At 54.4% G+C, this 25,412-nt stretch overlaps 1 protein-coding gene across 1 annotated transcript; it reads left to right on the forward strand.

Moving 5' to 3' along the window:
- Positions 1–10,913: 10,913 nt before the first annotated feature.
- Positions 10,914–18,921, forward strand: RBM15 (RNA binding motif protein 15). Its single transcript, XM_027706223.1, has 2 exons — positions 10,914–14,379; positions 18,015–18,921. Exon 1 carries the CDS (start codon positions 10,946–10,948, stop codon positions 13,766–13,768), a length of 2,823 nt encoding a protein of 940 aa, XP_027562024.1. The 5' UTR covers positions 10,914–10,945; the 3' UTR covers positions 13,769–14,379; positions 18,015–18,921.
- Positions 18,922–25,412: the final 6,491 nt, after the last annotated feature.

A 25,412-nucleotide genomic window follows, 5' to 3' on the forward strand; every position in this document is an offset into this window, starting at 1 on the left:
TTGCTGGCTGCCTGGCTCTCCTCGTGGGCACGGGGAGCCGTGCTGGCTTAATTCCCAGGCAGGAGTTTGCAGTGCTGAACACTTGATGAAACCTTTGCCTGAGCATCCCCCACACTCACACCGGGCTCTGCTGATGGGGTGGGCTCAGCTCTGCCCCCCTCCACCCCTGCTGCCCCATGGAACACTGCTCTGGAGCACTGGAAGCTCCACTCTGGGCAGGATCTCACGGCCTGAGGGGCTTGAAGGGCATAAAATGGGACCTGTGTGGTCAAAACTGGAGTGGGATTTGGTTTTGAGTGGAAAGCAGGAGCCAGGAGGAGCCCTGAGATGGGGGAAGAGCTGGAGCTGGGCACTGGATCAGCTGCCCAGGGAGGGTGTGGAGTCTCCCTCTGGAGACATTCCAAACCCACCTGCTCCAGGTGACCCTGCCTTGTCATGGGGGTCGGGCTGGGGGATCTCCAGAGGGCCCTTCCAACCCTCCTGTGATCCTGGGAAGAGCTGGAAGTGTCACGAAGTCTTGGGCACAGGGGGTGGGAGCAGAGCTTGGAGGGGAGTTTAGGAAGGGATTAATGGGCCCTGTGATCGCTGGGAGGTCTCCAAGGAGCAGGACAGGAGGAGGAAGGGATTTAGCACAGGAGCCACAGTCCCTTTGGTCTTTATCCTTTCCTGAGCCAACCCCCAAGGGTTTTGCCCACCTTGGCCCCTCTCCATCGCTGTCCCCTCTGTCCCTGTGGTCCCTGGGGCACAGGGTGACTGTGCCACCCCCTCCAACGGTGCCAATACCTGTCACCAGTCCAGCCCACAAAGTGAAGATCTCAAGACCTTCTGTTGACCAAAACGATTTGCAAAGAGCTTTGGGGGAGGAAATTTTGCTGCACTTGGATATTTTTTTTCCTCCATCCTCCCTGGGGAGCAGAAAGGATGAAAGGACCTGAGGAGCTCTGGGGTTGGATCCAGACTTTAACTGCTGCTGGAGAAGGGCAGTGCAGGGAGGGGGAGAGACAGGAGAAGAGCCTGAACTCCTGGAGACGCTCAGACTGGCTCCTCTCCTCCCTGATTTTGTTTAAATTAAGCCATCTGCTCACATTAAATGGTGAATTATCTCAGCTGCTGCCGCTCTCCCTGAGGGAACAGTGGCCAGAGGGGAGGGGGGACACTGCAGGGCTGCACCCCTGGCCCTGGATCCAGGGAAAACGTGGCTCCCGTGGAGGTGGGTGTCACCCCCCCTTCTGTATCCCAGGGAAACTGGAGCTGGTCACCTGGGAAGATCAGAGCCCTGCTCCACTGGGCCTGGAGGAGGGTTGGGAGCTCTAATCCATCTCATCCAGCCGAGCGTGGTGTGACCTTCCCTGTCTGGTGTCCTTGGGAGCCCTTTTCCGACGGCTCCTGCTGGAGCCATCAGAGCTGTCCCTGCAATGCTGCAGCTCTGAGGAAGGAAGGGATGGAGTGCACCAGGATGGAGGGGCTGGAATGACACCCCAGGACCTGGATTAGCTCAGGGTGGGATTTTCCCTGATTTCTGCCTATTCCCCGCGTTGTTTGGCTTGGAAAGACCTTCCTGGTGATGTCCAGGGATGTCCAGCCTGCTCTGGGTGAGCACCTACGGTCAAGGTGGGGGGAATCTTCTTCTCTTTGGGCAGCTCAGAGACACTCAAACCCTTCTGTGGGGTCCCACTTGGGTCCCCTCAGTGTGGGCTGACAGCCCCTGGCACTGGGTTCAGGTCCCTTCTGCTCCTGCCATGCTGGATGATCTCTGTGGCAGCGTCATGGAGTAATGGAACAGTTTGGCTTGGAAGGGACCTTAAATCCATCCAGTCCCACCCCCTGCCATGGGCAGGGACACCTTCCACTAGCCCAGGTTGCTCCAAGCCCCGTCCAACCTGGCCTTGGACACTTCCAGGGATGGGGCAGCCACAGCTTCTCTGGGCAACCTGTGCCAGGGCCTCACCACCCTCCCAGGGAAGAATTCCTTCCCAATATCCCATCTAACCCTGCCTTCTTTCAGCTTGAATCCATTCCCCCTTGTCCTGTCACTCCAGTTCCTGATGAACAGTCCCTCTCCAGCTTCCCTGTAGCCCCTTCAGATCAGATCCTGGAAGGTGCTGTGAGGTCTCCACACAACCTTCTCTTGTCCTGGCTGAACATCCCCAATTTTCTCAGCCTTAGCAACAACCCAGCTTCCACATGACCCTCCCTGCAGCACCCAATGCTGTGCCAGCACCCCAAAAAATGCCACCCTTTCTGTGTTGCCACAGCTTCCCAAGGGGAAGGGAGACCAGGGTGGAGATGAAAAGGTTAAACCAACGAACCGGTTTCTCCTCAGCAGCAAAGGCTGGGGTTTTCCACTGGTTTGTGTTTCTCTCCTGGCAGTGTTTCCATGCACTAAACCCACGTGTGTGTCCACACACACTCTGCCCTTCCCCTGAGGGCTGCCTTGGAAAATATCAGGCCCCACAGGTGGAAGAGGTCGAGCTCCAGGAATGGGGGATTTTCCACAGGTGTCCCACGAGGAAGGGGAGATGCAGAGCAGAGAAACCCCTTGGTCCAAGGTGGAAAAGAAATTGGGCTTGGGGCTCTGGCTGGACCCGCTGTTCCTCTCTGCCTTTGAGCAGGGCTGGCCCAAAGCATCAGGACCACGAGCAGATCTCCTCCTGACCACATGTATCATCAAATTTAAGATCTGGGTCTGAAAGGTCTGTTGGGTGCCCAGGCAGGGCTGCAGAGGGGAATATTCCCCCCTGGATGCTCTTGGCTGGTGATGGCAGCACCCTGAACCTGGACCCCCCCGTGTTCTGCCCTGGGCCAGCCCTGTTGCTATTCTTGCTCAGCCTCGTGTGCTCTTTTTTGGGCTGTTTTTTGTCCTCAGCCAGCCAGGCACCCCATCTCCCAGACAGGAGAGATGAAAATGAGCTCTTGTCCTCTTTGGAGGAGAAGATCAGGGAGAGACACGGAGGAAAAGTGAGGGAAATTAAGCAGAAATAGCTTCAGGGGTCATTTAAAAATATCCCCACGACTGCCTTAAATATCTATTTAACAAGAATGCATAGTCCATGCCTGAGGGAGCTCCAGGCACCAAATGTACAGAGAGGGTTTGGATAAAGACCCACGGGATCTATCCCAGCTCAGAGGGGAAGGAGGAGGCATGGAGGAGGCAGGAAGATGAGGGAGATCCCAGGGCAGGAGGAGGCTCCAGGGTTGTTCTCAGCCACCCTCCCGTGCCCATGAACTGCCCCCACACTGCACAAAGCCATGTTTTGAGCATTCTGGGTCTCTAAAATCCTTTCCCATGAGGATCTACCAGCAGCCAAATCCAGATGTCCTGCTGATGAAATAGGGCTGGAATCCAACCTGTGGAGACCCTGTGGGCTCCCACCAATCTTCCTCAGGCATGTTTGTGGTGCCACCACTCCATCCTTTGTGGTTTTCCTCCTTTGGGAGTTGCCTGTGCTGCTGCCTCTGCCTGGATAAGGACAGCCTGTCTTGGGTCCTTGTCCTCAGGAGGGCTGGGACTGGACAAGGAGTTATTGGACTTCCAGTCCTTCTGGAAGTGACCTGCTGATGGACCAGCTAGAGGGATGGAAAGGCATGGAATTAAATCCATAACCCGATGTCCATGAGGAGACATGAGTGGCAGGTATGGTCCCCTGGGAGGAAGAGTATGAAGCCACCACGGGGATGAAGCTTGGTGGGTGTGAAGCACCAGGAGTCACACTCTGCCCCTTGCACCAGCTGCTGTGTTGGGACTGAGATCCCAAAGTGCTTCCCAGCTCCCAGTCCATTAGAAATGAGATGATTTCCTTGTTTTTCGGAGCATCCTGGGCTAAAAACCCCAGGTGGAGAGCAGCCCTCATTGCCCAGGTCTGCCCCAGGAGCTGCACCACCAGCCAGCACCAGGAATTATTCATGACTCCTGGAGGATCCCATTACACCTGGAGAAGGCTCTCCTTGAGCAGCACAGCCTTGCCCAGAGGTTGGAAACCCAAGATGTTGAGAGAATTCAACTCACACATTCCTTCCCCAGGTCCAGCAGTTGCTCTGAGACAAAGTCAGGCAAGGTTTTGACTTTGGGGCCCCGGCTGAAGGTTGGTGGGTGTCTCCTTACAGACCTGAGGGCTTTCTTGATTGTCTCCTGCCCGAGTTCCCACCCCATCCAGGCGGGAATTGTTCCCCTCCAGGTGACAAATGGAGCTGCCAGCCTCTGATTTATTTTAATTGCCATTTTCCCCTCCCACTGGTGACATAAAGACATGATGAATCCATGCTGGGGCTTGGTGGGGGCATCATCCATCTGAATGTATGGAAAAATCCCTCTTTGAAAACCCACAGCATGGGGAAACTGAGGCACTGGAGCTGCTCAGGAGGAGCTGGGAAGTTGTTCATGGGTGAAAGGGAAGAGAAACTGTTTCAGGGCTGCCTGTGCATGGGGTGGGAAAATCCCAGAGTTTTGTGGTCAGGATGAGCTGAGGGGTTCCAGGCTCTGTCCGGGCTCCTCAGCAGCCCCGTGGGGTGATGCACTTCAGCACAACACCTTTGTCACTTGGGAAGCTGTTGGAGAGGAGGGAAGATGTCAGGAAGATTCCATGTGTTCTCCGCGGCTGCAGGGACAGGGATAGGGATAGGGACAGGGAAGGATGTGCTGTTCTACATGACACCATAGCTGGAGCCTGTCACAGGGAAGAGCTGGGATGTGACACACACCACCTTGAACACTACAGGGGACGATCCTTGGAGGTGTGGAAGAGAGGCACGGGGTTCCAGGGAGCCAGGTGGCACGTGGAGAATCTCCTGGGGGCATCTCCTTTGTCCCCCCGTGTAAGCACTGGACGCTCCACAGGCTCCTGTCCAGCTTCTCCCTTCCAACCTCCTGGAAAAACGTCTTTTGCCGCAGGCTGTGTCCTTGCTTTGCTTCCCGCTGGGACACCGGGAAGGGCGCGGGTCCCAGTGCCGGGAGCCGGTGCCGGTGTCACCGCCTGGCTCCCCAGAGCAGCCCTGGCACAGCCTCTCCCTCCCGGAGCAAGTGCCACCCGTGCTGCAAACGCGTCACAGTCGGTGCTGACGTTACAGCTCAGAGCAGGGCTGGGGGCGTCTCCCCCGTATTCCCTCCCTCTCCCTATCCAAGGAGAATCCTTCGCCAAAGGCAGCCAAGAGCCCTGGCTGGGATGGGGTTTGGGTGTTTGGGGCATTTTGGGGACCTGTGGTTATGTGATGTCCCCCTCCTGGAGCTGCCACCTGTTTGGTGTCTGCCCAGCAAATCCCAGCTCGTCCGTCATTCCCGGCTGTGTCACCGTCGTGTGGTGACATGGAAATGGCTCCAGCGTTTAAAGGCGCCTGCCTGCCAGGATCGGGATCGGGATCATGGCAGGAGCACAGATGGGCTGAGTCTTCCTGGGTCCCTCTGCTCCTCCTCAGCAGGGAGAGGAACCGAGGCAGGGAGTGGGGATGGACCAGATTCGGGTGGAAGGGTCTCTGAGGGAGCAGGTTGTGAATTTGGGCTCCTCTGAGCACAGGTAGAGTTTGGAAGGCAAAGGCAGCAGCTTGCAGGGGGCAGATGGACCGGAGACAGAACAGAGCCAAACCACCTGAAGCTCATGGATGTCTGGAGCTTCCCAGAGCTCCACTTGGATTCCTTGGGCTGCATCCCTGGAGGAGCCTCCTGCCAGGGAGGAACCAGAAGTGGGCACCCAAAATCAGGTGGCTCCACCCTGTACAGGCATCACTGTCCTGAGTGGGACCATCCCCAGTGAGTCCCGAGGAGCCAGGGGCTGGGGGGTCCCTGGGTGCCCAAACCTCTGTAATTATAGATCCACGTCCATGCACCAGCTCTCCTCAGGACACAGTGCTTTGGGAAGGATGTGGCCCTGCAATGTGATCCCGGATCCCTGATCCTGCCTTAATTCTGTCTGTACTTTGGGGGTTTCTTCTTCCTTCTCCATTAATCTCTGAATATTAGGTGGAAAGCGAACAATTACCACACTAATGGCTCCATAAATTCCTTCATTACTTATTAAACTCGAGCGCTCCCCACGCACCGGAGGGAAAGAGATGAAACGGAGAAGAAATGGGAGCGGAGGGGGGTCAGGAGCCGGGTCAGAGGGGCTCGGGCTGGGCTGCGGCAGCGGGGCCGGAGCAGACCCGGTAATTCACGGGCTGCCGTTGCCCTCTGCCGGCAACGGGACGGAGAGGGGCTGCTCTTCCTTGTCCTGCTCTTCCCTGCCCGCTGGCAGAGCCCCGGGGTCCCCAGGGACGTGAGGCTGGGGAGCCCCGGGGTGTCTGGGGCCGCTGGTGGGGAGGATGCTCCGCCAGGATGTGACCGCCCTGTCCGAGGGCCCAAAGCTGTCCCCAAAGCTGTCCCCAATGCCCTCGGGGACGACGCTAAGCAGCGCTGCACATGGATAACATAAGGCTGGTTTTAGGAGAGGTTAGTTCCAGCAGAGGCACAGGGAAGGGGGAGGGATATTGAAGTCCCCATCCCGTGCAGCCGGACACCGCTCTCCCGGCTGCGCGGAGAAATCCGCTCTCTCCTGGTTTTCCTCGAGGTGCTGGGAGCTGTTTGCTGCCAAACCTCCCCGGCATCCCGCAGGGGGCATGTCCTCCAGCTTATTTGCTGCTGGCCCGGGCGAGGTCTGACCTGCAGGGATCATCGGGGATCGCAGCCGCCGCGCCGGGGGAAGCTTCGCCTCCTTTCCGGGTCGGAGGACGCGGCAGCTCCGCTCCCGGGAGGGCCCTTGTGGCCTCGCCTAAGTGGAGCTAATGGATTTCCATGTCTCCAACAGCCAGCTGGGGTCTGAGCACATCTCCTGGAAGAAAGGCAGCTCTTCTGAATGCAAAACTGCAAACAAGCAGATGCCTCCCCAGCCGAGGTGCTCACGAGTCTGCCTGGATCAGCAGGATTGGAGCAGGAGCTCTGGATCCTGCCAGGAGCCCTTTGCTCCTCCATCAGACTGACCTGCTCCTCCACCATCCACTCCAGCCAGGTTTGGAAAGTAAAATGCACAGTTAAACTCCAAGAAAATGTGTTTTTTTGCAGGCAAACAGCAAATTTCTGTGGTTCTGCAACAGCTCAGTATCCTCCGGGATGAGCCCGGCTCCACAGAGGGACGTGGCTGCCCAACTCCCATGGACACCAGATGTAATTAGATGTTTAGATCTAGGCCAGGGGCTCCAGGGCCATCTGGCACCTGAATTATTCATACACTTATATCTAAGCACAGGCAGAGCAGAGCACAGCTCCTTATCCAGCCTGGGCCCAGGGGGACATTCCTGCCTGAGCCGGATGGTTTTTCATGGCCTGACAGAGCCTGATCCTTTCCAGAGGTCCTTCCCAACGCTGTGATGCCTTTTCCCAGTGCCAAACCTCCTCCAAAACACACCAGAGATGCATAGAGATCCAAATCAGCAGCAGCTGATGCAGAGGTGGAAAAATCCCAGCGGAGAAGAGCCTCCCCTTGGAAGGAGAGGACCAGGAGGCCTGAAATCAGATTAAATGTCTGTCAGGAGGGTGATGTGGCCCAGTGCTCCTCCAAGGTGTCTTTCACTCCATGACTCATCAGTTGAGGAATTTTAATCCCTGTCTTTCTCTCCCAAGCCCAGGCACCTGAAGAGAGGACCTTGGTGATGGATTTCTTCTCCAGCCAGTGGAGCTGTGCCAGGTTTTACCAGATGTAACCTCAAGGATGAAGCTGAAATATGGCAAAATAGGGTTTTCCCCAGTTTTCCCTCACCTGTTTGAGGATTAATTCCTCAGCTCCTCTGGGCAACCTGGGATAGTGGAAGGTGTACCTGCCCATGGCAGGGGGTGGAATGAGATGAGATTTAAGGTCCCTCCAACCCAAATCATTCCATGATCCTATAGACACACTGGGACACGCAGGAGAGGAGCTGGCAGAGAGGGGAGAGGTCTCTGCATGGGATGTGGGGGCATCTGATCCAGACTGAAGTGATGCCTTTTAATTGTAAACTGGGATATTTGCTCTCTCTGTGTGCTAGGTTTCATTCCTCAATCATCTCCAACCTGCCCTCCAGAAACCTTTCCAGCAGCTCTTGAAGTGAGGTATTGCTGGAAAATGGTACCATCTTGACAGAGTAACAACTTTTCCAGGGGGATATCATAATGCCTGAGCTTTATCCTTCAGCTGTGTCTCCCTGGGAAGTGGCTCGAGCAAGTCCTGGGGAGGCCACAAAGGTGATAATGGGACCTGAGCCCCTCTGCTCTGGAGCCAGGCTGGGAGAGCTGGGAATGTTCACCTGGAGAAGGCTCCACGGAGAACCTGGAGCCCCTTCCAATGCCTAAAGGGCTCCAGAGAGCTGGAGGAGAACTTTGGCCGAGGGCCTGAAGGGAAAGGACAAGGGGGAATGGCTTCCCACTGCCAGAGAGCAGGGTTAGATGGGATATTGAGAAGGAATTCCTCCCTGTTAGGGCAACGAGGGGCTGGGATGGAATTCCCAGGGAAGCTGTGGCTGCCCCATCCCTGGAAGTGTCCAAGGCCAGGCTGGACAGGGCTTGGAGCAATTTGGGACAGTGGGAGGTGTCCCTGCCCGTGGCAGCCATTGGTGTTGGATGAGCTTTAATTCCAACCCAAACCAGCTTGGAATTCTGTGGTTCTACACAGTCACTACTGGGGTTCCTCAGGGCTTGGTTTTAGGGTTGGTCCTGTTTAACATCCTTATTGATGATCTGGATGAGGGGACTGAGGGCACCCTCAGGCAGTTCAAATTGGGTGGGATGTGGATCTGCTGGAGAGCAGGAAGCTCTGCAGAGGGATCTGGACAGGCTGGATCCATGGCCAAGGCCAACAGCGTGAGGGACAACAAGGCCCTGGTGTCACCACAACCCCATGGAATGCTCCAGGCGGGGGGGGAGAGAGGGGCTGGAACGCTGGGAAAGGACCTGAGGGTGCTGGTGACAGCGGCTGACTGTGAGCACAGGTGTGCTCAGGTGGGCAAGGGGCCAATGGCACCTGGATTGTCCCAGCCATGGTGTGTCCAGCAGGAGCAGGGCAGTGTCTGTTCCCTGGGCTGGGCACTGGTGGGGTCACACCTCAAATCCTGGGGTCAGTTTTGGGCCCCTGCTGACAAGAAAGACATGGAGGGGCTGGAATGTGTCCTGGGAAGGGAACAGAGCTGGGGAAGGGTCGTGAGCACCAGGAATGGCTGAGGGAGCTGGGGAAGGGTCTGGAGCAGCAGGAGCAGCTGAGGGAGCTGGGGGGGGGCTCAGTCTGGAGAAAAGGAGGCTCAGGGAGGACCTTCTGGCTCTCTGCAACTCCCTGACAGGAGGGGGGGGGGGGGGGGGGGGGGAAATTAGGGTTTGGGGGATGAAATTGGGGTTTGGTTGGGTAAAATTAGGGGGGGGGGGATGGGATTGGAGTTTGGGTATTGAAAATAGGGGTTTTTTTGAGGGGGAATTAGGGTTTAGGGGAATGATTTGGTGATTGTAGGATGCAGGGGCAGCACTTCCAGCAGGGATGGGGAAATCCAGCCCTGCCAGAGCTCTGTCATCCTTTGAACCTTTCTTTTCCCTTCTACAACTCCCACAGGCAGAGCAGAGAGGGGGAAAGAGGAGGAAGAGCCCAGGGCACCATATGGCAGTGGGAACCTCACAAAATATAGGGATTAGAGTGGGATCGGGATCCTCACAAAACACAGGGATTAGAATAGGATCGGGATCCTCACAAAACACAGGGATTAGAGCCATTCCTGCCCCACGGGAATGTGTTTTCCCTGACCCAGAGGCTGAAGTGTCTCCGAACCTTCCCCTCAGGCCCAACCCAAAGCTCTTCCCCTCCCCAGGCCACTGAGCCAAGGTGGATGAGGCTCCCCGAGGAAAGATGAAATAAATCGGCATAACACTGTCTTTCTGAAGCTTTAAGTAGGCAGTATTAGCAGTGGTTCGGAGTCTTCGAGGCAGAACAGGGCCCTGCAGCTCCTCAGAATCTCACAGCGGGCAGAGCAGCGCAGGGCAGGGAAGGCCCAGAGCCCTGCGGGGCTCCCACAGCCGCGCGGGGAGCGCTTCCCTGTATTCTCTGGGGCGGATGCGTACAAGGAAACAGTGAGAGGGCGGAAGAAGCACCGAATGTAGCCGAGCTCCCCCCCTGCCCACCCCAGCGGGTTTGTTGGGGGGGGGTCTGAGGGGACTCACGGGGACAACAACACCCCACCCCGCCTCGCGCCGCCTCCCGGCGCGCTCTGAGCCCTCAGCGGCGGCCGCGCCGCGAGCCCCGCCGGGGAACCACCCCCCTCCCCGCCGCCACCAATGAGAGCCGGCGCAAACGTGACTGATCTCCGCTGCACCCAATCAGATGGCTGAGGAGATTTTTCTCGTCCAATGGGGACCTGAGGCTGGAGTCGCGCGGAAGCGCGCGCTTCTCCCTGAGCGGCGTAAGGCTCAGCCAATCAGAGAGGCACAGCGACGGCGAGTGGTGACCAATGAGAGGAGGGGGCGGGGAAAGAGAGCCTCGCGAGAATTCCGGAGGGACGCTGGGAACCCGCGTCTGAGCGAGAGGGCCAATGGAGGAGGGCGGGGCGGGGCGATAATAGCTGGCAGGTAAGGCAGCCAATCAGAAGGCGGACATAAGTTCCTCCCAGTGGCCAACGAGCAGCGAAAATCCTCCCGTGGTTGAACCTCCACGATTGACAAGCCGGGCCGCCCAATCAGAACGCCGCGCCCTTTCTAACTGATCAATGAGCGGGCTGCGGCTCTCCCCGCCCCTCCCTGAGGGCAGGCGGGCGGACTGACAGCATGACAAGCCAATGGGAACGCGGAGCGCCGGGCGGTGGGCGGTAACTCCCCGCGCAGGCGGCCAATGGGCGCGGGCACCGCCCCGGGCAGCCAATGGGAGCCGGGGGTGGGGGGGCGGTGGCGCGCGCTGCCGGCGCGGCTCCCAAGATGGCGGCGGGTGCGTGAGCGGGGCGGGCGGGAGGGCCCGGCGGGAGCGCGGCCGCCGCCGCCATGAAGGGCAAGGAGCGCTCGCCCGCCAAGGCCAAGCGCTCCCGGGGCGGCGAGGACTCGGCATCCTCCTCCTCCTCCTCCCGCGGCTCCAAAAAGCCCAGCGGCTCCTCCGGCAGCGGCGGCGGCGGCTCCAACGGCGGGAAAGCGGCGGCGTCCGGCGAGAGCAACAGCGGGAGCGGCCGGCGCGGCGCCCACACGGACAAGGGCCGCGCCGGCAGCCGCGAGTACGAGAGCGGCGCGGCCGCGAGCGGAGGGGGCCGGCACGGCTACAGCGGGAAAGCCGCGGAGGCGTCGCGGAGCAGCAGCAGCCGCGGCAGCGGAGAATCGCGGGCGGCCGCCGCCTCCTCCTCCTCGGAGCCGGGCGAGTACAAGACGCTGAAGATCAGCGAGCTGGGCTCGGCGCTGAGCGACGAGGCGGTGGAGGACGGGCTGTTCCACGAGTTCAAGCGCTTCGGCGACGTGAGCGTGAAGATCAGCCGCCTCCCGCCCGGCTCCGGCTCCGGCACCGACGAGCGCGTGGCCTTCGTGAACTTCCGCCGGCCCGAGGACGCGCGGGCGGCCAAACACGCGCGCGGCCGCCTGGTGCTCTACGACCGCCCGCTGAAGATCGAGGCCGTCTATGTCGGCGGCGGCAGCGGCCGCCGGCGCAGCAGCCGCTCCCCGGCGCTGCTGGACAAGGAGTCTCCGTACGGGGCGGCGGCGGCGGTCGGGGCTGTGGCGGCGGCCGTGCGGCACCCGCCGGCCGGGGCCGCGCAGCGGGCGCTGTCCCCCGCGGGCAGCGGCGGAGCGCTGGGATACCGGGACTACCGGCTGCAGCAGCTCGCCCTGGGCCGGCTGCCGCCGCCGCCGCCGCCGCTGCCGCGGGAGCTGGAGAGGGAGCGGGACTACGGCGGGTTCTACGAGGCGCGGGTGCGGCCCGCCTACGGGCTGGAGAGGGTGGCCGGCGTGGCGGCGGCCGGGGGCTTCCGCGGAGGAGGAGGAGCGGGAGGAGGAGGTGGTGCCGGAGCGGCCGGCGAGGAGGAGATCAGCCCCGAGGATGACCAGAGAGCCAACCGCACCTTGTTCCTGGGCAACCTGGACATCACCGTGAGCGAGTCGGACCTGAGGCGGGCGTTCGACCGTTTTGGGGTCATCACCGAGGTGGACATCAAGAGGCCGGGCCGTGGGCAGACCAGCACCTACGGGTTCTTGAAGTTTGAGAACCTGGACATGGCGCACCGGGCCAAGCTGGCCATGTCGGGGAAGGTGCTGCTGCGCAACCCCATCAAGATCGGGTACGGCAAAGCCACCCCCACCACCCGGCTCTGGGTGGGCGGCCTGGGGCCCTGGGTGCCCTTGGCTGCCCTGGCCCGGGAGTTCGACCGCTTCGGTACCATCCGCACCATCGACTACCGCAAAGGGGATTCCTGGGCCTACATCCAGTACGAGAGCCTGGACGCGGCGCAGGCAGCCTGCACACACATGAGGGGCTTCCCCCTGGGGGGCCCGGACCGCCGGCTCCGCGTGGACTTCGCCGACACCGAGCACCGATACCAGCAGCCCTACCTGCAGCCCCTGCCCCTGCCGCCCCCGGCTCACTACGAGCTCGTGGCAGAGGCGGCTGCTTTTGGGGCTCACCGGGGAGCTCCCCCCGACCCTCTGCGGGGGGCCCGGGACAGGACGCCACCGTTGCTTTATAGAGACCGTGACAGAGACCTTTACCCCGAGACGGAGTGGGTGCCCCCGCCGCCCCCTGTGCGGGACAGGAGTAACCGGGCGGCTGCCTACGACCCACTGGAAAGCCTGGAGCGCCGCCGGGACGGGTGGTCCTTGGAGCGGGACCGCGGGGAGAGGGAGCTGGGCAGTAGCAGTCGGGATCAGCCCAGGAAGCGGAGGCTGGCGGAGGACGGAGGCCGGCACTTGGACCGCTCCCCCGACAGCGAGCGCTCCTCGTCCTCCCGAAAGCGCCACTGCCTGGCCACCAGCTCCCCGCCGGACCGCAGCCCCGAGCTCCTGGGGGGCCGGGAGCGGTACAGCAGCGACCCCGAGCGCTCGTCCCGCCTGCTCCTCTTGGAGCGACCGTCCCCCGTGCGGGAATCCCGCCGGGGCAGCCTGGAGCGGGGGCAGAACGAGAAGCGCGACCGCAAGAACTCGGCGGAGCGTGAGCGGAAGCACCGCGGAGGTGCCGCCGCCCAGGAGGGCAAGAGCCCGGCCAAAAAGGATGAGCGGGCGGCCGAGGGAGGCGGGGGAGGCTCCCGCCTCAAACCCCCTCCCCAAAAACAGCAGCAGGACGGGGCGGCGCAGGCCGGGGCGGCGCCCAAGCTGTGCTTGGCCTGGCAGGGGATGCTCCTGCTGAAGAACAGCAACTTCCCGTCCAACATGCACCTGCTCCAGGGGGACCTCGGTGTCGCCAGCAGCCTCCTCGTGGAGGGGGCCACGGGGGGGAAGGTGGCCCAGCTCAAGATCACCCAGCGGCTCCGGCTGGACCAGCCCAAGTTGGACGAGGTGAACCGGCGCATCAAGGTGGCGGGGCCCAATGGCTACGCCATCCTCTTGGCCGTGCCCGGCGCGGCGGAAAACCGCGCGGCCGCCGGAGCCGCCGAGCCCGCCACCACCTCCACGCAGAGGCCGCTCAGGAATCTGGTGTCCTACCTAAAGCAAAAGCAGGCTGCAGGGGTGATCAGCCTCCCCGTGGGGGGGAACAAAGACAAGGAGAACAGCGGGGTGCTGCACGCCTTCCCACCCTGCGACTTCTCCCAGCAGTTCCTGGACTCTACGGCCAAGGCGTTGGCCAAATCCGAGGATGACTATCTGGTCATGATCATTGTCCGGGGGGCCTCCTAAGGGCCCTCGTGTTCTGTTCCCAACCCTGCCTACTCCTCCACCCAGCCCCTCCAGCGTGTGCCAGGTGCTATGGGATACAGCCTTAGCCAGCCCTGTTGTTATTTTAATTAGACCTTTGTTTGTAGGTGACTTTCCCGGCCTGATTTTCTGTTACTACGTTTTTCTATAAAGGTAGAAGCCAGAGAGGTTGGTTTAGGCGTAGTGTGAATAGGATATTTTGAGAATTCCCTATCAGTGGGGACAGCAGGGAGGCTAGGCCTGCTTTGATTTACAAAAAAATAAAAAAAAAAAAATAAGAAAAACGAGAACTGGGGAGGGGGAGGGAGGGGGAAAAGAAAAAACTCCCGTCTTCTTGATTTTGATTCGTGTCCTTTTTTCATTTCATGTTTTTTAAAGCAAGTCCAAGAGCTCGTCCTCTGACAGAGCTCCAAACCCAACAGACCAGGTTTAAAGCACTCGTTGGAAATGGAAAACCACACGTTTAGTGACAGACTGGTGTCAGCTCCTTTTTTGAGCCTTTGAAATTCCGTGTGGGCCTTGGGGATCCCTTCCCTTGGGACCTGGAATGGTTTCCCCTTTGGGTCGAGTGGATCAAGGTTGATGTTTTACAGGTGAGCAGCACCTGCTCTCGGTGACACAGCAGAACACAGTTCCTTTTGGGAAAGGAATTCCTTTCTCATCCAGCCCTCCCCCCACCCCCAAGTGCATGCACTGAAACTTGGCTTTTTACCAGGTGTATCCCCCCATTTCCCGGTGTATCCCATGTGTTTTTGGGTTTGTAGCAGTGAGGAGGTTTGGTGACGAGCTGGGAACTTTGTTACAAACCAGGAATGTTGTGCTCACTCCTGTGTGCAGGAAACAAGGAGGTGCTTTAAGGAGAACTTGAGTTCTGTTGTGGGTTTTTGGTTTTACTGCCTTTTTTGTGTTTTCCAAGAATTGCAGGTACAGTGGGGTCTGGTTCCACAGTGCAAACTCTGAGTAAGTAAGTGCTTCTCTCCAGAGATGCTTTTAATTCTGGGATAATTTAATTACATAAAAGTTCTCATTAACATTTTACCTCTTTGTTAATAGCAAGGAACTGCTGTCTGCTAGGGACTCTTCAGGTACAGTGCAGTGGGCATTACATGAGGTTTATAATTTTCTAGGCACCTGGAGGAAAATGGTTTTAGCATCTTGGAGAAGTATTAAAAATACTCCGAGATGCCAAGCTTTGAGCTCTTGTTCCTGTGATTCAAGGATGAAACAGTTCTGCTTTTTTTATTTTTTCTTTTCAGAGAACATAGTTAATTTTCTCTTATTTTTCCCCAATAATTGGGCACTTTTCTTCAGCTGTCTCAGCCACTTTTGGCAATCCAGGCATTTAGGAGGGAAGAAGGGATTTAAATCCCTGAGGGGATATAAATCCCCAGTGCTCTGTTTAACAACCAAAAGGATGTTGCAGCAACTTCTAAACTGAAGTGTAAATCTGACTGTATCCCTTTACAAGCCCCAAAATTGTGATCTTGCACTTAAACCCAGAATGTAATCTTGCACTTAGCCATGTTTTCAGGGATTTGGGCCATGGAAAAGCGACGCTGCTCAAATAGATTCCTTGGGTGATGGATACAGGGATGGGTTGATTTGTGGTACAACTTGATCACATTCAAAATGGGGAATAGGTTGTGAATAGGAGATGAAGGAGGAAATGTCTTGAATGTATTGTATGGGTGTAACTGAACTTGCTTGAGTTTCTGCCACAAAAATAGAAATTTTTGTTACTGAGCCACTTTGATTCCTTTATCTGCCTGGAACGAGTGGACACAGTATCCCAAGAACTAAGAATTCCAATGTGGCAGGAGATTCTGGTTTTACAGCTACTTTTCTTTCTAAATGAGAAGATAAAAGCCTCATTTAATGCTCTTAAATTTGAGGGTAAAACTCAGGAGTTCTGGGTTGTCCTTCAGGGTGAATGTAAGAGATGGCAGAATTCAGCTGTTCAGCTTCCTATTAACAACGAGTATTTTGGGGAATGACACCTTAAATGCAAATCACTGTGTTTTGGAAGATCCAGAGTGTTTACACTTAATGCAAAGAATGTTTTGGTTGGAGCAGGTGTCTGTTGTGTGTCAGCAGGGGATCAACTCTGTTCAAGTGCTACTTGTGTTCAGAGGGGGTTTTCTCATTGCATGTGACATGAATCACTTGCAGAGCTTTCTAGGAAAGAAACTTGAACCTCTGGGAATTCAAATCTGCCCCAAACCAGGAAAAAAAAGCACCAATGTTTGTGTTGGACACTGGAAGTCGCTGAGAACAGCGTTTGTTCCGCTGAGGCATAGCAGGCACCTGCTTAAAAGGCCATAAAACTTGGGGTCAACGTGGCTGGTCAAGGCAAACTCAGTGTGGGAAGAGCATCCTGGGTGCTTTTCCACTTTCTCTTGGAAAATCCCGGTGGTTTTAACTACCACTGTTGTTATGAGCCAAATTGTGCTACGCTGGAGGGTGAAAAGGAGCAGGTGAGGATGTGTTTGACTCCAGGTTTTCTGGCTCCTTATTTCGTGGAGTATCTCCTTTAAATCTGGTTTATTTGTGGTGGCTGCTCTGTTTTGTAAGCAAGGATTTTAACACCCCTTGAGGGTTCTTATGGCAAAACATTGACTGGCAGCACTTTGCCAGCAGTGGATTCCAGTGCTGCCATCCCGCACGGGCTGTGCTTTCCTCCTTGGTCTGAGGGATTCCCCATTGGAGTAACTGTCCACTGAAGTTGTCTTGGCCAGGGCTGAGCATTCAGAAGCCCGTGGGTGATACCACTGTGTGCAGAGCACAGCAGATGTAGCAGTTGTTGGCTCTCTCCTTGTGTCTGGCATTCCGTTGCTCGGTTTTCCTCCACATTGTGTGCAGCTGATGTTCCTATATTTCATTAGTGTGTTGAATTAGCCTGGAAAAAGGATGTCCTTTTCCTGAATCATTTCACCCTTGTGCTTTATGCTTTAGGGAAAGAACCTCAAATGACTCATAGTTTTGTTGGAGATTTTAGTTCGTTGGGTTTTTTTTTCTTCTTTTAATTAGAAACATTACGCAACTTCCTTGGCCTCCATCCAGTTGCTTTGTTTGCTCCTGTTGAGCTGCTGTGGTGGGAACACCAAGGTTACTCTCAATCCAGAGGTTTTAGGGTCAGAAATACCAACACATCCTTGTCAGCATTGCAGAGAGAAGGTCCAGGCAGACAAATCTTGCCTTCTCTCTTTTGTTTTCCCACGAGGATGTTAAAGATGGAATATTTCAGTGACAACTTTCTCGGCCCCTGTGGAGAGCGGAGAATGAACTGAAATTTCTTCCACGGGTTTGGGAACCCTCTGGTTGATGGCAACTGAGGTGAAAGGCCTCAAGTGTTAATGGGAGAGGAGGAGTGAATCAAAATTGTGAAGACAGGTTCAAAAACTCTGAGGACTCAGGGAAAAATGGCTTGGAAAATGGTAATTCCTGGCTCTAAGTGAAACAGTGTTGAGGGACTCCTGGGGAGTCTGTGTGCCCGGAGGGGAAGAAATGATGCCATGTGGCTCTAGAGCTTTTGGGGTTCTTTCCCCTTTGTCCCCCGCTTTGTAGCATTGAAGGACAGATATTCCAATGATTCACAGACTGAACGATGAGGTGATTTTTGTATCAGGCTTAAAACAGCCCGGCTGGTTCAGAGAATGGGTCGTTGAACATTCAACTTCTCGCAGTTCCGATTGTGTGCGAACGACGGCTGAGAAATATGACTTGAATAGTAACAATTTTCAGTTCCATGGGGTGTGTCTTTGATTTGACCTTTCCTTTACTATTGGCGCAGCCAAACGAGGGCAGAAGAGCTGTGTAACAACACTACATTTCATGGTTTCGGTGATAAGTTGCCTTCAGGAAATAACCCTGGGAGGAAAGTCAACCCAATTAGCCATAATTGGGTTGGTTTTTCTCGTGGTTAATGGTTTCAGTGTGTCCCATCAACTGTTACTGCAAGTTGGGTAATCCTCAGTACTGTAAGCCTTAGTTTAACCTTGGTCCAAAACGAAGCCCTGCACTACTTGTTTTGCATCTCTCCCTGGAAGGCGACTTCATTCCGAGGTTTTGTGCCCGTGGGTGGAATTGGTGCTTTTTGAAATCCAAGTAGAATATTCAGAAAGGCCTCGTAGCTGTTTATGTTCATCTGTATAATGTAGGGAGGGGGAAAAAAAACCCGAATCTGGTGTAAACATTTGTATTGAAATAACGTTTTCTTTCCTCCTGCAAGCAAATCTGGTGGACTGCAGAAGACATGGGATACCAAGCTCTAAATGGACCTTTGGGAAGAGAAGCTGTGGCTTATGTGGAATTTCCATGGGCCTCCTGATGGAAGAAAGCTTATCTGTTTAGTATTTGTGCATTTTACTAAAAATGGCAGCTTTAAAAAAAAAAAAAAAAGTTGTGTATCTGCTATTGTGATGCCAATGCCCGTGTTTTAAGTGGAAAAAAAAAATGACCTCTTTGCTTTGTGCTGTGTACACAAGATTGCTGGAAAAAAAGTAAAGGAATACCCTTTTTATGGCTCACACAGCTTGAAAGTAGCTGTCACTCAAACATGCGCTCACAGTTGAGCTGATTTTGTTTCATTCTAAATAAATTGTTTCTTTTGAGGAAAAATGGTTTTTCTGCCTGGGAGTTGAATTGACGACAAACGTTTGGCCCCGGTGTCGGCAGCGGAGGGGTCCCTGCTGCTGCTGCCCCGTGTCTGAGCTGATAGTTGTGGGGCTTTGAGCAAGAACAGGGGAGAGAAACCGACACCTTTTCGCGTTGACCGACCTGTTGTGCCAAAGCGGAGGAATTCTAGTTCACTGCCTTGCTGTGACCCCCCCTGGTTTGTGGTGAAAAAGGGGGTCACACTCGCTGCCTCACTCCTCACCGGGACAGGGAAACGGTCCTGCTGCTGGCACACAAGGAGCAGGGAAGCACCACCCTGCATCTCACAACTGTGGCCGAGTCTCGGGGCTTCGCTGGTTGGAAGAGCCGGAGTTCCTGAATTTTTAAGTTTCTTGATTTGCTTTGTTCGCCCAACACGTTTTGCCTTTAGTTTTGATTCTTGGTTGTTGGTTTTGTTGGTTTTTTTTTTAATTTGGAAGAAAAAAAAAAAAAGGTTCGAGATTGCTTTGAATGTTGCACGTTAAAAAAAAACCACCTTTGCACCAAAATTGCCAAAAGAAAAGAGAAATGAGTCCTTAAGAGTGTTTAAGTGCTGTTAATAAAACGAGGCGCTCCTCTGTCTCCAGGGGCTTTTCAGCAGTTGTGGGTTTAGTGCTGAATGGATGAAGAGTTCCTGAGAGCTGGAGGCGGTAATTTAAACCTTTGAGTTGGTGTCTCAGTGCCTTATTTTGACCGGTTTTGAAGCCAGCACGCCTCGGATGTGCATGTACACCCTGCTCACGCCCCAGGGTCCCCTTGCAGCCGCCTCCTGGGGTCAGCAAAAATCGGAGGCGTCCCGAAAATCCCGTGCCGCGTTCTCCTGTGCCGGGGGCTCCTGGGCCGTGGAAGCTGTTCCCGAGCAGGAGCACAACTCCGTGTTTGCTGCAGGAGACTTCAGGGCGTGTTGGAGGACCGTCATCAAGAGGAAGCTGCCCCTGTTGCATCGTTGGCTTCAGAACCTCTCGTGGTGTTGCTTGGGTTCAATTAATGTGACGTGCGATGAAGACGCTTCAAGTGGCACTTTGCCCTGATTGCCTTGACATACTTTAACTTCCGTGGATAACGAACCTAGTGCTGTCATAGTGCAGGATCTTTGCTAGGATGCAGTGCCTTCCAACCTACGGATGCTCTGCAAGGTGCCTGTTCCCGGGGCAAAGCGCTGTGTAAATCCCTAAAACAGGTAAGGGGGTGGAAGAGGTTGGACTGAATTGTAATGTGAAAGAAGATTGTTGTTCTTTTTTAATCTTGATTCTCCAGTTGACTAACTCTTACTAACGTGTTTTATTCCATCGACGTGCTGCTCCACCTGCCTTGGGAATGGCAGCAATGGATCCAGTTCTTGGATGTGCGTCTGTGTTTGTTTGGGGTGTCCCGTTAACAAACAGGGCCATGGAGACCAGACTAAGGGTCCTCAGCTTGGCAAGCTGGAGCTGTTATTTTGAATTCATGAACTGCTTGAATTAACGCTGCTTTAACCCAGAATAGTGTTTGTGATCTGTATGTGTTGATAAGGAAAAGCCAAGCCAGTGATTTGGCAAATGATCTGTTTATGGGATGCTGGTGGTGTAATAATGTAAATTAAGCTGTTTGTTGTAAATGGGAGCAATTGTAGCTGTGTCTGGTAATGAGGGGAAGGAATTGAGGAGGGAGATGCTGTTTCTTCTAGAAGTTGGTGTTTGTAGTTAAAATTTATATTTTTTGCAATGTGTTCCATGTGCTGTTAAGATCCAACCTCTGAGTCTCATTTGAAGTGTTGTACAGAAGGTTTGGGGTTGGTGGCAATAATGGCAGCTGTGTTTCAGCCTCTTTACCTAGGCTGGGGGAAGATGATCACATGAGTGATCTGTCAGTGTAACCCAAAAAAAGGGGATGTTTTTGGCACCTGCTCCAATATCCAGGTGTGTGTGTCGAGTCTTGGGCACTCTCCCACTTTTTGGTTAAGCTTTGACTTGTAGGTGGCTGTTCCAGAAGGTTTCTGCCTCTCTGCCTCAGATTTCACTGTGTATTTAACTGGGAGATTGTTCCCTGTCTCCTTTACATTATGTATTTATTCCAGGGACTCGGAGTTATCGTGGGATGTGGTGTGGGATGATTCTGCTGTGGACGCTTTGTGCCAGCAACTTGTTTTTCGGGTGCTGGGTCTGCCTTTTGAGAGGGTTAGAGGGATGTTCCAGAGACCAGGCTGGTGTTAAAACCAGTCTCTTGGAAGGGTTAATATGCACCATATTAATTTGGCTAATGAGACTTCTGGGGAAGGTGGATTTCTAACGAGCACCATTTAATTAACTGCGCTGCAGCAGAAAGCAGCGCAAGCGGATTAGTCGGGAGCCAGTTATTGGAATTCACACTTTTTTTAGGACTGTGCTTTTACCAGCTGCAGCTGAATTAATAAGTCTCAAACATCAGATGGCCCAGATTCTGCTCTTGGCCAGTAACAAGCTTATGCTGGCCTCGTCCTGCTGATTTACTACAAGATGGCAAATGCTCCTGGAGGATTCACTCCCGCCACGTGTCACGGGGGTTGGGACAAGACCAGAAAGGTTTTGGTTGAAACCAAGGGGTCTGCAGAAAGAGCAGGGAGAGGAGTAGAAAGGCTCTTGAGGTGATGGATTTGTGACTCCCATTGGGTCTCCTGCAGTTATTGGCTCAGAGCTGCGTGCTGAGTGTAATTAGACCTGGCGTGGGATCTGGGTGAGGTGTAAACTCCTAAGGCAGAGTAAGTTTTGAGGGACTGGATCAGCTCCGCACGGAGTGATGGGTTTAAGAAGAGCCTCCTATTTGTCTGTGTGCTGATGGAGTTGAGGTGCCTCTAGTAGGAGCAGAGAACATGAACGCAGTGGCCCAAAGGTCTCCTCTTTGTCAATCCGTTGTATCCCAGCCGGGAATGTACGGATTAGCCATGGTTGGAACACAGAGGTGTAGATGCTGGAAACATGCTGCTGTTGCTGCAGGTTAATGAGTTGCCACCTCCCAGCCCTGCTCCTCTTCCCAAGCCCTGTGGGTTGAGCTGCTGTGCTGTCCCGGGTGGGGATGGGATGGGATGTGTGTGCCCGTGGCCGGCTCAGAGCAGCGGATGAGCCGGAGATTAATTGTGGGTCACGGCGGTTTCATCTCCTTATCTCCCTGCCTTGACCTTCACACCCAGTTCTGCAATTGGATCTGGAGATTTTCAGTTCCCTTCGGTATTTCCTGTCCCCAGATCCGGTGATAGGGCAGCCTGACTTTTAGCAATGCTCACAATTCAACCCACCCCCAAACTGGCAGATTTCCCTGGCATTTCTCAGTGATCCTTCAGACTGTATCTGCTTTCACCTCCACGTTCTGCATTCCCAGCCTGTAAAATTAGACATTTGAGGGGTGTCTGAGGACACACGTGGGGTGCAGGAGGGTTTGAGTGAAGGGAAGCCAGTGGGGTCTCACAGGGTGGCTGTTAAGCTCTGGTTGCCCATGGAGAGGACCCTGGTGCTCTCTGGACCATGGTGGGGTTTGCAGCCCCCTTGGCCAGGGGGTTGCTTTGGCTGTTGCTGGGCCAGCCTGGGGTGCTCCAGCTCTGACCTGGGCTGGGCAGAGGTTTGGGGCAGGATGAGGCCTTGAACCACCCGCTGAGCTGAGGCTTGTGGGGAGGACGTGGTGAGAAAGGGGATGTTGGTGTTTCTCGTGCTGCTCCTCTTGGGTGGATGGACACAAGGCTGTGTCCATCAGGAACTGCAGTGACAGGACAAGGGGGAATGGGTTCAAGCTGAAAAAGGGGAAATTTATCTTAGAGATATGGAAGACTGTGGTTGCCCCATCCTAGGGAGTGTCCAAGACCGGGTTGGACAGGGCTTGGAGCACCCTAGGCCAGTGAAAGCTGTCCCTGCCCATGGCAGGGGGTAGAATTGGATTAATTTTAAGGTCCCTTCCCACCCAAACCATTCCAGGATTCTAAGACCTACTTTTTCCCAGCTCAGCTTTCTCCTGTGGCACAGATTCATTCCTGGCTCTCAGATATCTTAAGTGCCTTTGCTCTTCCTCCAGGCACTCAGAGCTGCATCCCAGCAGCAGTTGGAATCTGGGAGAGCCCAATCCCAGATATCCCATCCCTGTGACCGCCCTTGTCTCAGCCAGGGTGGCTGTGACTCCCTTTCCTTGCCTGACCAAAGGCTGGAGCTCAGTTTATTGATGTTTTATTCATCACTGGGGTGTTGTAAAGACACTCTTTGCCTCTTCCATTCCAGGGTACAATCCCTGCTCCATTGGGCCCACGTGAGGAATATCTGTAGGGGAAAGTTTTGCAAAGCTTGGTGGTGGCTTTGGAGGCAAAGTCTGCTTTGGCAGTGGGACTTTGACCCATGAATTACTTCTGGAATTGTCTGTGGCCCTGAGCAAGAGCTCCCATCTCCTTGTCGTTACTGCAGGCTGGGAAGTTTTTCCATGAGGATCTCTCAGCTAAAGCTGAAACTTCTGATTTTCCAAACACCTGGTTTGATTTTTGTTTGTTACAGTTGCTGCTAAATTCCCATGGACTTCACTGAAAACCATTGTGGTACCTTTAAAGCTTTTTATTGTTATTTTCTAAACACCTCCCACCTCCTGGGGAGGCTTTTATCTCCCTGGAAGTGAAACTTTTTAATCCAGGCTCTGCTGAATTTCAGCCTGATGACGTTCTGTGTTGTAAACACGGCTGCAGGGCTGGAACCAGCTCCCAGAAAAGCCAAATGTTCCTGTTGTCAGTGGGTTTGAGGGCGAGTAAACAGCAGAAACCACACATGGTCTCTGCCAAAGCGGGTGAAGGAAGAGCAGCCGTGTTTCCTGTTACTGGAAGGCCCTGTTGTCGTGTCCTCACCCAGCTATTTGAAAGTGCTTTGCACTTTTGTCGTGTGGCTTAAGGGAAAAGCAGAAAGCTCAGGAGTGTTGGGAGCTGGAGCATCTCTGGGGTGTGTCGTGGCCATCACCCCAAACCCAGACCGGGCACAGCTGTGAAAAAGCCTCTTGTTCTCCTTTAAAATCAGAATTATGTAGATTTTGTCCCCCTGAGTGTCCTGGAACCTGGTGTTTCTCACAGTGGGTTTGTGTTTAGAGTGACCGAGGTGCCAAGAAAGGGTCAATGTGAGATCCCAGGTCATGGGTTAAACCCAGAAATTCCTGCCCCTCACCCTGGTCCCAGCCCCCTGAGTGTCTCTGTGATTCCCAGCCAGTTTTCCAAGCAAACCCATTCCCGTGCACGTGCGAAAAACAGCTGCAACAATTCCAGCCCAGCCCTTGGAAGGGATTTTATTGCACGATAAAGGTTGTTCCTTATTATGCAATAAACATCAGGATCAACTTCCTCTGGATCCAGTGCCTGGGTTTATCTGATGTCAGCATCTGAGGAGCGCTGGGAAAGTCACAGCTTTGGTTATTAGAGATTATTTTTTTATCAAGGGCAGAGCCTGACCATGGAGACGTTTACTTTGTGAACTTTGGAAGGGCTAAATCCACGTTTTAAAAGCTCTTCCCTGACTTTCCATGACCCAGAGCAGGTTTCCAGGAACACAGAAGGAGGAAGGGGCACCTGCAGCTGATAACCAGGACCCTCAGTGATGTTCAATGACTTCAATTAATATAAAATATTAATATAAAATTATTCAAGTGTGAGTCAGGGACGCAGCTTCCTTCTGTGATCTCTGGTTGCACCGACTTCCAGAGCTGGGATAGGCCCGAGCTGAGTCTTAGCAGCTTTTAATCCTGGCATGTGTAAAACCACTTGAAGGGAGTTTAGGACCCAGCAGGTGCCCACCCCATAAATCAGTCCTGCCAAAGCCTGGCACAGGCTGGGATCAGATCCAGAGGGTGCCCAGGCTCCTCCTCCAGGATTACACCTGGGAATCACTGACTAACAATGGAAAAGCATTTCCTCCTCCTGAAACCTCCAGGAAGGTTGGGAGCTGTTTGGATGGCACAAACCCAGGATTAACTACTCCTTGACTGCAGCAGTGTGTGCTGCAGTGTCTTGTTGGAGAAGCCAATTCCGTGTTTTTTCCTTGCTTTCTTAATCCTGTGGTGTTAAAATTAATCAGGATTCAGGGAACCAGTCCCCTGTCTGTTGGCACTGAGAGAACTAATTATCTAAATGAAGTTTTGTTGTTTTTTTTTTCCAAAGGAACTCGGGTATTGTGCCAGGTTTTTGTTGGAATACAGTGAAAATTGGGGGCTGGCTGTTCCCTTGGGCTCCTGGGAAAACCCTTTGGTTACTCAAGCTCTGGGACCCTGGAGGTCACAGGATCTTTTGGAGGCATCTTTAGTGTTTTGTTTCTTTGCACCGTGAATTTGAGAAGATTTTTAAACCAATGAATCTTGGTTAAAATGCTTCCAAATGGGATTTCCCATCAGGATCCAGCCATGATGTATTTACCCCATGGGCAGAAGATGAGTTTGGGGCAGGAAAATGTTCCACCAAGGGACTCCAGACTCGAGTGCTTTTACAGGGTTTTTGATTTATTCCAAGTTAAATTATTTTCCTGGAAAGATCCAGGAGGTTCTTGGTGATTTCTTTGCAATACAAAGTGTGGAGATGCTGCTTGTGAGGTCCTGGAAGCAGGAGGGAATCCAGTCCTCTGCTCCTGGTCCAGCACCTTCCCAGGACCAGGAGGGATGGCTGGGAGGGCACCACATTTAAACAGCATTTTATTTGTGCTGAAGATCATTTTTAGCTATTGCTGCTCATTTTTTCTACCCCGTGTTCTGCAGTTGAGAAAGGGAAGAGTTTCCCTTGAGTAAGGGAAGGATTTTCAGGAATAATTTCTTTGTGGAGCGGGTTGTTAAGCACTGGAATGAGCTTCCCAGGTTGGTGGTGGAACCACAGCCCTGGAGGTGTTGGAGGAACACCCTGCAGGTGTTTAAGGATGTGGCCCTCAGTGCTCTGGTGTGATTGAGAAGGGGGTGTTTGGTCACAGGTTGGACTCGATGACCTTGGAGGTCTTTTCCAACCTTAATGATCCTGTGATTCTGTGAA

Source organism: Neopelma chrysocephalum, unplaced genomic scaffold (assembly GCF_003984885.1).
Source record: "Neopelma chrysocephalum unplaced genomic scaffold, ASM398488v2 Primary Assembly neopelma1_366, whole genome shotgun sequence".
In the NCBI taxonomy this organism is placed as follows: Eukaryota; Metazoa; Chordata; class Aves; order Passeriformes; family Pipridae; genus Neopelma; species Neopelma chrysocephalum.